We start from the raw sequence: 13,805 nt of genomic DNA on the forward strand, positions 1-13,805 counted from the left end.
CTTACAGAAGCCAAATTCTTCAACCAGAAGCACATCAAAGGCCTTTCCTCTAGTGTGTCATGCATGTTAGATGCCCAGGGACACCACCCTGACCACCAGAAAATGCCAAAGCCTTCCTGCAGCACGAAAGCAATGATAGCTATCAGAGCACACTGTCAGCAGTGCCCTGGCTTTTACATACCTCTCCCTGCATTGCATCTTCTTGAAGAACCAACAAGCTGCTTTCACCACACATCTCCGATCAGGCAGGAAGGAGCACAAACATATTTAGAGTAGCTAGAGACTCTTCCCTTGATACTCATTGAACTACCATTACAAACAGGAAAGCACTGGCTACTTTTAGGACAGAAACGACAAGTTCTACAGTGACATGCACAGACAAAATTAAATACTCAGATGTGATCACTAATTGTGCCTCTGACAAGAATGTTAACTCCTTCACTTAAAGCAAATCAGCTTGTGCTCTGGTACAATCAGATGCAACTAAAAGATGCCAAGAACTCCACCTGTTTCTAATGAAATAATAGTAGCACTTCAGTATTTAAAAGCTACTCATGACTACTTAGCTTTTCCAGATTTTGTTACAAATTTTATACTGTTACAAGATCAATGGTTTACCTGAAACTCAATTAGTCACAGCACATACAGAACTAACACCCCATCCTAACTTCAATCATAGATGATGCAATAACCAGGGTGAGATTTTAAAAAACAGAAACACTCAAGCAAGGTTTGGCTTTAAATCCTCACTCCCTAGCTTGATAGTAACAAGTTATGCTGTTGTGCTCAAAAACAATAGTAAACTGTACCTTTTACCAGTATGTGTGCCTGTCCTAAAAAGCTATGGTGATACTGCAAGACTTGTGTTTGGTGTCAAAATACTTCAACAAACAGTTTAAGTATTCAAATGATATTAACTTCTTCCATTCATCCTGCAGATCCTACTTAGATCTGAGAGCCAAGCTAGACTTACTCGTACAACATTGCTGGTCAAGAAGATACAGCAGGACAAACTGTCTCCTCTGAAATAAATGTATTCACACACATATTCAGAAATATTCAGCAAAATCTTAAAAAGGACTGCATGCCATGGTGACGGTGACATCAAAAACTACAAACTCGAGGGCAACAGCATTTCTCCAATGATTTAATCTGCATTTATTGCCATAATAGTCACTGTCTGCTAGGATTTGTTTTCTCTATGCACTGCTATTCCCTTGCCACTACTTATCAAACATGGGTCCATCTTCAACCACATGGCAAAGTGATGCAGAAATGCCATGCCAATTCCACTGCTGCTTTAGGAAACATAACTAACCTTTACTAGAGAAAAGGGTTAAGTGTTCAGCTACATGCCCCTCACGTGTAGTCTCAAGTGAAGAGCCACGTTTGATACCTGCAGGAAACTGCCATTTTTGCATCTCATATTCCATTTGTGAACAGACCTTTTTGTTCTTTAATCCAAGTTCTGAATTATTTAATCCTGCCTCCAACTCTTGAAATCTCTCTTCCTATAAACAAGAGGTTATTTAGTGAAAAGAAATTAATAATTCAAAGAGTCAGACCCTAAAGTGTTCCTGGCTCTGTTTTTAATTAATATTGATACAAAGTTGAGAAACTTGCTGCTTAATATCACAAGGCAGGTCGAAGCTCATCAACAGTTAAATGCTGTCTTCTAACAGAAAGCAGAAGAGGAAGTTGGGAGCAGACAGGGTGCGTGTGGCTGTGATAGGGGCTGCACAGCCTCAGCTCCTTACAACTTTCTCAGGCAGAAAAAGGATAGGTTCAAAGCCATCCAGACCCACAGCTACAAGAGCTGGAGTTTACAGGGCACAGGTGGAACTGTGTTAAGCAGAAATCCTTCAGTTTTTTCTGTCTTGGAGCAGGGAATTGCAAGCGCGGATTAAAGCATTTTAATTTTCTGTAAGTCCACTCTCAAAATACATTAGTAGGAAATTAATGATAGGGGAGGGAGGGAGGCATAGACAGTTCTGTAAGGCTGAACTTCATACTCACTAACAATAGTTTTTATAGCATATTGCTTCATCTGCAAGTGGGAGTAAATATTACACTACTTCTTCATGCAGATGGGTGGATTAAAAAAAAAGCTAATTTGAAACAAATTAACTACTCTGCATATGGCTGAAGGTACTCTCTACCTCTCTGGTCACTCCAGGACTCTCCACAGACTGACTGTGAGCAAAGTTAATAAACTTTGCACTGCACAGAGATTGCCGGGTGAACCTGCCAAAAGGTGAACAGCCTCAATCCGCAACACGCATAAATAATCACATGCCCTCAAAAAGCAGGTAATGAATATTGTTCAAACAACTTTCAGCTAGCATTACCAGGATGCTTCAAAGGAGAACCCACAAGCTGTTCAAGTCAGGCTGTCACATTTAGTCTGCAGAAACGAGATTAGGGTTTGTACAGTGATACTCCACAACAGGTTTTACAGTATGCACAGAAATTAAATTATGATAAAAGTGAGCTATTTTTTACTAAAAACAGAATAGAACAATCTATCAAAATGCCATTTGGCTGCGTTCGTTACATTTTAGAATTTAATTTACATGACAGATACTTCGGCATAATATGTTTTAATCAATAAGCATTTCTGAAGGGTTTGTTTTCATAAGCAATATTTAGACTTTTTCCCCACTAAACGTAACACTATGGCACTGACCTCAGGAGGGTCTATTTTCCTACACTAAGCAAGTACAACCACCATAATACAGAGGCAAAAGCAAAAGTCCACAATTAAAGATGTCAGACCTTGTTTAACTACAACTTAATTTAATCCATTTTATTTTATACAATTCTACATCTGGATCCCATTTTCTGTATTCCTGTAGGTATTCTGGGTCAGTCTTAAGAACCCTTTCAAGTTAGCAAAGTTCAGCCAAGTCTACCTCAATCCAAAGCCTTTAAAAGAAACAATAAAACACGAAAGGGGAGGAAGGGGGGGGGTTGGAGGGAAGAAAAGCCTGAAACAAAACGCTACTTTACCCCACCACCTAATGCACCTGAAAGGCAGAAGGGACCTGCCTCCTACCACAGACCCTTCGTAGCACTTCCCGTTCTGGGGTTTGCTGGGGTGTTTTCGGTTGTTTCGGGTTTTTGTTGGTTTTTTGTTGTTTTTTTTTTTTTTTTAGCATCGGCTAAAAAAGCTCTACCCCCTGCGAGCCCCGCCGAGGGGAGGGCGGCGAGCCCTGGGGTCCCCGGCCCCCCGCCTGCATCCCCTCACCTCCAGCGGGGCCGCGGCTCTGCCCAGCATCAACGCACCATGGTTCCGCCGGCTTGCGGGGCTGCTGCGGGGCTGCTCCCGCCGGGCACCGCCTCGGAGGGGGCCAGGGTGGGCAGCCGCCAGCTTTCGAGCCAATTTATTTAAACGGGAGGCACCGGAGGGTTTTTGAAGAGGCAGGGCAGCGCTTTTCCTGCACCAATCAACTGGGAGAAACACGCATGTTGCAATCCTATTCAGCGGCGGGAGCAGCACCAATTCATCGTTTGACAACCTCTCCTTCCCCCCCCCTCCCACCCACCCACCACAATGCCCTGGCCTTATCTATACCCCAGCAATTACATCAAATAGTGGATCTGCCATTTCCTCAGGGCACGCACCCAAGGGGTGAAGGAAAGCTGGGTTCGCGAGGACTTTCCCTCGGCGGAAACAAGACTTCTCGGCTGTTATGAGCCAGCACAGTAAAAGCATCAATATTCCCCTCATCTGTCAGATCCTGGACAGCAGGAGAGGCTGGAGAAGCCGGTGAATTATGTAAGCCTGCCCTCCCGCCGCCGGGCCGTGCCCCCCGCCGGCCCCGCACCGACCCCCGCGGCCGCCCCCGCTGCCCCTGCCCTCCCGCACACCCCCTCCCCGGGCAAGGCAAGGCCGGGGGGGGGGGGGTCTCTCCCCCTTCCCGCCTCGCGGGACCCCGCCGCGGCTCCATCCATCCATCCCCCCATCCCTCCCCTCACGTTCCCCCCGCACAACCCCCGGCCCGGCGCGGTGCCCAGGGGTGCTCGGCGGGAGGGCGGCGGGGCCGGAGCCCCCTTGCCCGAGGGGCCGGCACCCCGCGGGGAGGCGGCGGCCAAGGGTTTGGGGGGTGGGGGGGGATCGGCTGCCCGTCCGGGCGGCCCCACAGCGCCCCCAGCCCCCGCCGCTCCGCGCCTGCACGCCGAGCCCGGCCGGTTCCCTGCGCCCCCACACAAAGTCCCAGCACTCGGGAAACTTTCCCCGGCTCGCGGGGAGAAAAAGCGGCCGGGGAAGCGGCGGCGGGAAAGGGCAGGATGCACAGGGGGGGAGGGAAGGGAACAGGACGGAGGGTAGCGGGGGGGGGTTAGGGGGGGTTAGGGGGGGAGAGGAGCGGCCGCCGACAGCCCCGCCGCCGCCCGCAGCCCCGCACGGCCCCGCACGGCTCCGGCTGCCGGGGGGGAACGGGAAGCGGGGAAGAGAGCAGCCCGGGACGGAGAGGGCGAAAGCGGCGACGGCCCCGGCAGCGCCGGCTCCGGCGCCATCTTGGGCTGATCGATGAATTGAACAAAGAGGATCAATTTCCGATGGGGCCGGTGATCAATGGCGCGGGGGGGGGTGGTGGGGCGGAGGGAGCGGAGCGCCGCGGCCGGGCGGAGCGGGGGGTTCCCTTTAGGCGGCGCGGGCCGGCAGCGGGAGGAGGAGGAGGGGGAGGCCGGGCCCGAGGGAAGGCGGAGAAGGGAAGGAGGGGAAGGGGGGGGGGGGGGGGTCCGGCGGCGCGGCCCGGCCGGTGCGGCGAGCGGGGGAGCCTGACCTGCAGCTGCTGTAAATCAAAGCGCTTCCAATATTGAAACATCGATCCCACATTGGCCGCCATCTTGAGACATATTGAGACAGAGTGAGCGGCTGATAGAGAGAGAGGGGCTGGAGTTCAGGAGCCGGGAGGGAGGGGGAGGGAGGGAGGGAGCCAGCCGGGAGGGGGGAGGAGGGGCGGGGGGGCAAGGGGGAGGGAGGCGGGCAGGGAGCGCCCAAATCCCGGCCTGGAGCCCGCGCCCGCCCGGAACACGGACTCAGCCCGTGCGTTGGCAAGCGGTGCGGGGAGGGGGGGGGGGGGGGGGGGGAGGAAGAGGAGGGGGCGCCGCCCCCGCGCGCTGACAGGGCGGACGCCCCCGCACACAGACGGTGTGTGAGAGAGACAGCGCGGGGGGACCTGGCTGTGCGGGGCGGGGACGGGGCGAGACTGGCGGCGTCAGGCAGTGCGGGGCGATGCGGGAGAGGAGGCGGGTTGGGTGGGGGGGGCAGTGCGGGGCGATGCGGGAGGGGGGGCAGTGCGGGAGTGGGCGGGCAGTGCGGGAGTGGGGGGGTCCGTGAGGGAAAGGGGGGGAGGGGGTGGGGAGGCAGTGCGGGGCAATGCGGGTTGGGTGGGGAGCACTCTGCGCGGAGGCTCCCGCCGCTGCCCGCGGGTGCGGGACGCGGGGGTTAATGGCAGAGCATCGCGCGCGGCAAAGGGTTCCCCAAGAGGCCGGGCAGGTTGTTCGCCCTCTCGGGGAGCCCGCAGTCTAAAATTAGATTGAAGTGGAGAGAGTTTCGGGGAAACAACAATGAAAAAGTACATTCAAGGCAGCCTGATTCACTGTGTCCGGGGCGGTGCGAATTCGTCTTTAAAAGGGATTTACTGAAATGTAGGCAGGCACTGGCTCCCGGGGCTAGTGCCGCTGACCACTGCCTCGGAGGGGGCTGCTGGTGTGAAGGTTGGAAAATCAGATCAGAGCTGCGCTCAGGATATCCATAGAAACGGAGATTAAAAGGATGAAATAACTTATTTTGTTCTAAACAATAATGTTGCTATAAATACGAACATTTTCCTTGTTCCCTTCCTGAAAAGCACAGAACATTTTGCCAGGCTCATCTCTTAACAAAACAAACCAGTGTACACAAACAGTCTGCAAATAGGTTACCCCCCAAGAAAGCGTTTCTTATTTCCTTGCTGGGAAATGGGCAAAAACACGGTCTGTACTTATCCCCTTTGAAACCTCTGAGCTGCACGGTATTTTTCAAAATACAGCTAGTTCCCCTGTGTTACACTTCATCTGTAAAAGGAGAATTTATCTTCCTCTGGGTAAGTAAGTGATTGTAGATTTTTTATTTTTTTTTTCCCCTGAAATTGTATTTGATCATCAAGTGAATTTAGTGCTCACTCAAGTCAGTGCGTTGACTACATTGAAAATGGCTCTGTCTATCTTTTGAGAAGTTACAGCAGAGACAGCAGCAGAGCAATTGCTACAGATTATTTCCCAATCTGCTGCTGTCCTGGTTTGGAGGAGCACCATGATTTCAGCCTCCATTTCCACTTTTTGCTGAGGCTGCTGCTTACAAAGATACTAATTGCAATGGCGGGTTTTATGTTAATGGGTTCCACGTAATGGTCTGCCTGACAACTACAGACCTTCAAATTGTAAGTTGGCTGTACTGGGAATAAAACTAATGGCATTTGGTTATGAAAATGTCAGGCCTCCACCTGGTGAACTAGGCTGGGGGCTTGATGAGATGGAAATCCAAGAGCCTCCATGCTGTGGCACATGCAGCTGGCGCAGGGCTGGACCCAGGGATGCTTTTCCAGAAGGAAACCCCTTTTCCTCCAGAAGTGCCACGCTTCTGGGAGGGAGGGAGGCTCTTTGCTGGGATGGTGACTGAGTGTCTGCAGCCAGAGTGGTGGAGGGGAGGTGTGGGGTGCCCTGCCAGGGTCCCCCCTGCTCCAGGGAGGCTCTGAGACTCCGCAGAGTCTGTGGGGACAGGGCTGCCTGAGCCTCCCCATTCTAACAACGTAACCGGTTTGGTAGCTTCAAAATAGGATTTTAATCCTGGGAAGCATCATTTCACATTCCAGTGATCTAATCAAAATCCTTTCCTCTAATCTCTCCATGGTCCCCCCTTTCTAGATGAAAGAGGCTGGAGTTCCTGTCTTCACCCTTTCTCCGCTGCCTCCCTGTTCTACCAGTCTGTTCTGTGTCCAGGCAACTGCAACGAGACATTTCAAAGACTCCTGCCGTGCCATGTAGATGTTTTCTCTTGTTAGTTTGGACTGCAGGTGTGTAAGCCTCAAGGATGAAGTATCATGGTGCTGTTTTAGGTTCGGGGCATACAGTCATAGTACAATAAATCACATAGTAATGCTCCGCTTTGAACGCACACACACACACAGAGAAAGGAAAAGAAAAAAGCATCTGACCTGAATCACTTTCTGGAAACACATCTGGTTAAAATCCAAAGTTTTAAATTGAGTAATATTTTAAAATACATTTGGTAGGTATTAAATTACAGTGTTATATCTGGTAATATTTATGATACTAATGTGTTAAGCAGAGGTTTATATCTGTCAAGAAATATGAATGATTGTCATATGGGGTAACAAATGTATCCTGATATAAATAATATTTTATGATATTTCTAACATTATTGTGGTCTTTTTTTTGCAGGAGTTACATCTTGTCACATTATTGCCAATTTGAAATAAAAGCTCTGTGGCTAGATACCAAAGCTTTTAGCTGTATAATTTTGAATAACTATAAACAGCACGGCTGATTTTAGGAAGTACTGAGAAAGCTTAACTCTGCCAGAAGACAAACACTGAGCACCTATAATTCCTATTGTCTTCCGTGCAGGATCAAGTCCCTTATTTGCCATTTTGTGTGGCAGCAAGCCCAAGGAAATCTTGCTTGACAGCTCTGTGTTTCTCAAAGTGCTGTATTTCTTCGGGCTGGATTCTGCAAAGATCCTGCAGGGTACAGAGCTCCTTGGAGCAAGCGATAATTTGCTTTGTGTTCCTGCTGAAACCTACCTATGTAAGATGGAAGAAAGATCATGGAAAATTTGGTGCACCCTGGCAAGAAGATTTGTAAGAATGAAGTTTCCTTGGATTATTATTATGTGTTGAGTAATCAGGCTCGTCAATTCATTTGAGGAAGTTTTTCTTAAGGTTAGATTTGAGCTGTGTAAATGCTAACTTCTTTCAACGTGCACTAATAGAGTACTGAAGAAGTAGATACAGTGTATTTGAAGTTTAAATCTAAAATTATGGCAGTAACTAGTAACACTTCAGTAATTCTTGCATGCTGTATCCGAAATATTCATCTTGTACAGATTTCTTTTTCATTTTCTCCCAGGTACAGTCACGCAGACACTATTTTAGGAATTAGGCAAATACCTGATTAAAATTTGTTTCCTATTAATGTCACCATGTCATAAAATGCCACTGATACAGATATTTAATTAACACATTGGCACACTGGGCTATCAGTGGCAATTGGTCTTCTTATGCTTCACATGTCATTGTCCAGAATACTGAAGAAAATGGGCCCTTATTCCAAGGGTCCCAAACTTGTCAGAAACAATTGATTTTCACAGCTGCTCCTCTGGGCAGCAGTCTGCATTCATTAAGATATTTTGGAACATGAGTCCAATTTTAGTCACTAGACTTAGGCATCTATTTGCCCTACTGAATCTAGCTCATTTCCTTAGCCAGGACACTGGAAGAGGTACTGCTTCTCCCAGCAAGGCTGTAACTTTGAGTCTATTCTCTATGGATTCTTGTTTTTTTTCTTCTCTTTTTCACTTAATTTGACTCCCAAATGTCAATCAGCCTCCATAAAAGAGTTCCTCTCAAGCCTTAGCTGTACTTCTGCCTGCTCCTTGTCCAGCCCATTCTCTCCTCACTTTCATGGCTCTCATCTTTACATTTCCTTCAACTGCTTCTTGTTCACAGCTGCCTGACTTCATGTGCCTGTGCCCTTTGAAAAGGAGTGCCTCAGTCCAACATCCCGTCCCTCTCTACTGTCAAAGTGTCATTCTGTTCACTCTTAAACTGGATTTGAGAGCAAAGCAAGCTGTGTTTCACCTATCCTTACTACACCATGCCATTGCATAGTGAGACTCCATAGGGATGGCAGAGAATGGAGACAAATATAATTTATGTTGCTGGGAGATTTAGCCCAAATTAAGATCAAAACACATACGTCTTCCAAATTACTTCCCCACCACCACCAAGTTATTGTCAGTGACTCCAATTCTGCTTGATTTATATCTGTTATAGTAGCCAGAGGTTTTGCAGCATATAAATTTCCAGGGGATTTGGCCAGTTATGTGGATACAATGATGTGTATAAGCTCAGGAAACCCCCTGAGCAGAAAATGGTTGGAAGCTGGGGGAGCAGCGGGATGAAGTATCCCCTGTGCCTGCCCACTCTTCTCTGGCTGTCTACCTACAGAGAGATAGGAGGCTCAGCTGGAGGGACCCTTGTTCTGAACCAACAGGGCCAGTCCCCTATTATTTGGTAATTTCTGAAAGTTTTAGCACCAATTGTGTATAGATGGTGGCATACGTGACCTAAGCATGAAATCCAGTGACTCCTGCGTAGCCACAGATGCACCGTGGTAGGTGGAAAAGAAGAAAGCAATTCTCACAGAGGGCAAGGAAAACAGCCACAATTAAAAAGCAAAGTAAACTTGGGTGGTGTGGTGACTTGCTGTTTAACTGAAGATGTTTATAAGTATCCAGCATAACCCACAACAGATCTTCTTGAAGGATTTGTGGATTAACCCATACCAACAAAAACACGTGATGACATTGTAGCAGCGTGCTCTGCCATGAACAGGGGTTATTGAAGACCCTAAAATAATTAATATATTCCTCTGCCTAATGAATTGAGTCCCAGACTGAATATGTTTGCAATATTTCTGTCAAATAGTTGCTTTTCTTATGGCATAGTCTATCCAGGTGCATGGTCATGTTTTGACCAACATAAGTAATAACAATACCCATAGGCAATCAAGAGAATTAGAAAAGGACCTATCAGGTTATCCACTCCCTGTAGCTGACAGTGAATAGTTCCATACTGAATGTATTTAAGTGTATGCTTTGTACCAGTTCTAATCTGTGAGCACTGTACTTGCCTCACTGTCCTCGCCTCACTGTCCTGTCCCATGTGCAGGATGGTATCAGCTGTTTTGCTGCCACGTCCCTTCTTGGCTGGGCAGGGCTCAGGGTCCCTCTAGGACTCTTCTCTCTGACTTTGCTCTGTTGATTTGGGCATTTATCTTCTCTGTCCTTTAAAGGGGTTAGGACACAAGTTAGTAGGCTATATTCCCAGGCAAAATTCCCACCTTTTTTCTTACTTTGAACTTTTCCCTTTTTTTTTTACCTCTTATTTCTGTTAGGGGTTTGGCTTTTGTTTTTTTGCACATACTTTTTTGTGGTATTTAACTCTTGCTGTTCCTATCATGAATCTCCTCACCCACTTCCTAACTTCAGGTCCTTGTTCTTCAAATCTCTCCTTCCTTGCTCTGTCTGGCATCCTTTCTGGCTGTGCTTTCACCTCCCCTAATTCTGTCCCAGCCAGATATTTCTCCCAGTTTGTGCAGAAGCTCCAGGTCCAATATTTCATCCATTACTTAAGACTAAGAAGCTGAAACCAGCATCATTAGTTTAAATATCTTTTTGTTTTCTGAACCTCAGCTGGGGTGATTATATTCTGCTTTCTTTGTGCAGCTTCCCCTGTGGCAGGAGAGCTGGTTTAGTGACTGTGGCTGGAGCTGCCTTCAGCTGCTGTCACAGGGCTGTTCGTGACATGGAACAATTCTCTGAATCTTCCCTCAGTTTCTCCATTCTGTAAAATACTTGTGGTCACTGGGAGATAAAGATCTCGTGGCGACTGTTGGACACTTGCATCTCGTGGGCTGCAGAGCAGGGAAACTGCAAGAAGAAGATGGAGGGAAATACATAAATAAAGCAGCTCCAAGGCTGCTCCCTCACCTACCCACTTCCCTTTCATTCACTTCCAGGCCTATAAAGCGGGTGAGTGCAAAGCTGACGCCGTCTTGGAGAGAAAAGAGAAGAAAAAGCTTTCTCATTCGCTTTCCAATCACAAACACTTCATGTGGGGAGGAGAGAAGGGAACATCCCTCTGCCCCCTTCCTGTAGCTGGGCTTTCTGCTCCCCTCCTCCTGGCCTGTCACCCCCCAGCACCCTTCGCTGTGGGTCCCCAGGGTGGCTCAGCCCCACGTTGGCAGAGCAGGTGCCAAGGGCAGAGGCATCCGTGCCTGGGCCCTGTTGCAACATGTCAGGATGGGAGAGGAGGAGGAGGAGGCAGACAGGAGTCCAGGGATGGAGAGACAGGTGTGTGTGGAGATGGGGAGATACCAACACCAACTGCCTCGCCTGCCTCCTCCACCCCTGGAAAACCAAGCCCTGAGCGCAGGGCTGCAGTGCTTGCTGGGGCTGTCGGGGCCACGAGAAGGTTCCTTGCAATCTGTGGTGGTGAAGTTGTTTGAGGCGGTTTTTCTTCCAATAAATGGTGTGAGGATTTCATTTTGGGAAGCACAGCTTTTCTTAGCAACACCACTGTGACTGACTGAGCACAACCGTAATTTTCTGGAAACCCAACTGTGTTCGGGGTTGTTGCATCTGAATGCTAGGGTAGGAGAAACAGTAATTCTGCATTAATGCAGAAAGGGAGAAAACAGACACGCTTAGAAGAAGCCCTAAGTTCACTCCAGGTGCCATATACTGGCAAAAGTGATGCTGCATCCCAGAAGGAACATTTTAATGTAGAGAACCTCCTTTTTGAAGAGTGTACCAGGTGCCTGTCACACACAAGTGAACCAAAGTGCTTGGGACAACATATCAACCCAGTATTTCTTTAATAACATGTATGAAACAAATATTTTTTTCCCTTGGCATTGCATCATTTCCTCTTTGGTGTTTGGGTGGTGATGGATTATCCAACAGGAAAAAAAAAAAGCCCATATAATTTTGTATATCTAAACAGTATCTTCTCCTTTGGAAAAAGAGATCCACTCTTATTCTGGGTATGATTCTCCACTTATATGCTGGTCCTTGTTTGCATCTGCTTGGCATTATCTGGGATTGGGGCTTTAACTTGATGTGAATCCAAAGAAATTTTATGGGAATTGATGGGATCACTATGAATTTCCAGGGATGTAGGCTAGTGCAGACCATAGCCTATTAATCTCATTGTGTTCTTACTGTAAATAACAAGCTGGATTTGCCCCAACAAGAGTAAAACAAATTGAAAGCATTCATAAAGAGAAGGAAATGGGTTTAAGATGTAAGAATAATGTATTGGTGGGCTGTCTCCAAATCTCCAGTTTTTTAAAGTACCAAAGCACATAGGAAACTTCAGTTTAACATGTTCCTAAATGCCATGGTGCATGGAGCTGGCTGCTGAATCAGGGTCATATGCATAAGAACCTGCTTTGATGAAAGGATTTTATATTAAAAAAAATAATTAAAAACTGCAAGAAGGAGAAAAAGGTTCAAGGACAGCCTACCTGGAGGAAAGAAATATAATTTACTTATTTGAAATGTTTATAAAAGCAGTTTATCAACATGTATGAAAGAGTAATTTCTTACTTTTCAGGCTGCAACTGTCACACAGAAAAGAAACAATTGCTTATTTGTCTTTTTCAAGGATTTTTAGAGAATACATTGCAGTTCAGGTATTTATTTTGACCTGCTTTTTCCTCTTTAATAGCTTCTTGTTTCATTGGTTATTTCAGATTAGCCTTTTTTTGTGTGCTCTCCTTCATTTGTGATTGAAAGAAACATTTACCTGGTTTATCCAAAAGTGGGCATTTATTTTAAATTTCATTTAAAAGCTTAGATTTTCTTTTCACATACAAGGGTTACCAAATGTTATCTGTAAACCTCACTTTCTATTTCCCTTACATCATCAGTATAAATCTGAAGTGACACAGAATGCCTGGAATTGCAATAACGCAGTGCAACAGAACTGACTATCAAGCTTCATATATAGATTAGATTAATGCATAAATCTAATTTGATATTTTACATTACTGGGCTAATATTTTACAGATGTAATGCCAAGTTGTTAAGTAAATGAAAATCATGGAGAGTCCAATTCTGAAAGGATTACTCAGGCAAAAAATCCCTGAAGTCAAAGGGAGTATTGCCTGAACGAAGTCTGCAAAATTAGAACTAGAGCCATATTCCCAAAACAGACAAGCAGATTTATCTTAGAGATCTGCCCATGAGTTGAATTCTTGTAACAATGAAAGATATATAGGGAAAATGAACAAGCAGGTAGCCTGAAATATAAGGAGAGACTGATAAGATCACACCAACCCTGAGCAAGCACTTGTGTGGTTGGTGATGTCAACAGGAGCCCAAGCTGCTTTAATAAACTTGTTCATAGTTGTCCTAATACTGTGTTTTATATACTGCAGTACATAGATCACACAAGAGTTTAACAAGAAGAGGATTCGTATTAAATTTGCACATAAAATACCTCCATGAAATATGTGAAAAGCTTTTCTTTTTTATATGTTTCCAATAAAACATCGATCATAAAATTCTGCCCTCCTGCTTCTTTATATTCAGTTTCAGCTGTTGCTTTGTGCTCCAAGCTTGAATTCATGATACTTGGCAAATATCATCACGGGGCAGTTTTAATTGGTGAAGAAAGACCATTGCTCTGCTTGGTCACTCAGAGGGTATAAATCAGGAGAAGCCCCACCAGAGTTGGTGAAATGTATCTGTGTAAGAGGCTGTTGGGCCAAATGATATAAAGGGTTGCAGCTCCTATGAAATAGGGATGATTTCTGCCCTTTATCATGAGTTTGCTCAGTGTTTTGCATTGTAAATTCCCCTGACTCCTCCTGCCAAACTCAGCTCCCTTCTTCACAGTTTCATACTCTGAGTGTGAACTGATACTGGTGGAAATCCAAGGGTAAAAAAGTGGTGAGTATAAAGCACAAATCTGTAGCCTGGATCTGAGAGGAACAGCTTGACCACAGAG

General features: G+C 46.6%; 1 protein-coding gene and 1 long non-coding RNA gene across 11 annotated transcripts in view; one reads left to right on the plus strand and one right to left on the minus strand.

Moving 5' to 3' along the window:
• CUX1 (cut like homeobox 1) overlaps window positions 1-4,923 on the minus strand; it is a 278,864-nt gene extending 273,941 nt beyond the window's left edge. For all 10 annotated transcript variants that reach the window (XM_051635435.1, XM_051635434.1, XM_051635428.1 and 7 more), the window contains exon 1: window positions 4,788-4,923. In XM_051635435.1, the coding sequence (XP_051491395.1) occupies window positions 4,788-4,850 (63 nt within the window). In that variant the 5' untranslated portion in view covers window positions 4,851-4,923. The remainder of the gene's footprint in view (window positions 1-4,787) is intronic.
• Window positions 4,924-5,425: 502 nt separating this feature from the next.
• Window positions 5,426-13,311, plus strand: LOC127392304 (uncharacterized). The gene is made up of 3 exons (XR_007891230.1): window positions 5,426-7,061; window positions 7,450-7,868; window positions 10,625-13,311. It is a non-coding gene; the product is annotated as an uncharacterized LOC127392304 (long non-coding RNA).
• Window positions 13,312-13,805: the final 494 nt, after the last annotated feature.

This window comes from Apus apus, chromosome 18 (genome assembly GCF_020740795.1).
Source record: "Apus apus isolate bApuApu2 chromosome 18, bApuApu2.pri.cur, whole genome shotgun sequence".
Taxonomy (NCBI): domain Eukaryota; kingdom Metazoa; phylum Chordata; class Aves; order Apodiformes; family Apodidae; genus Apus; species Apus apus.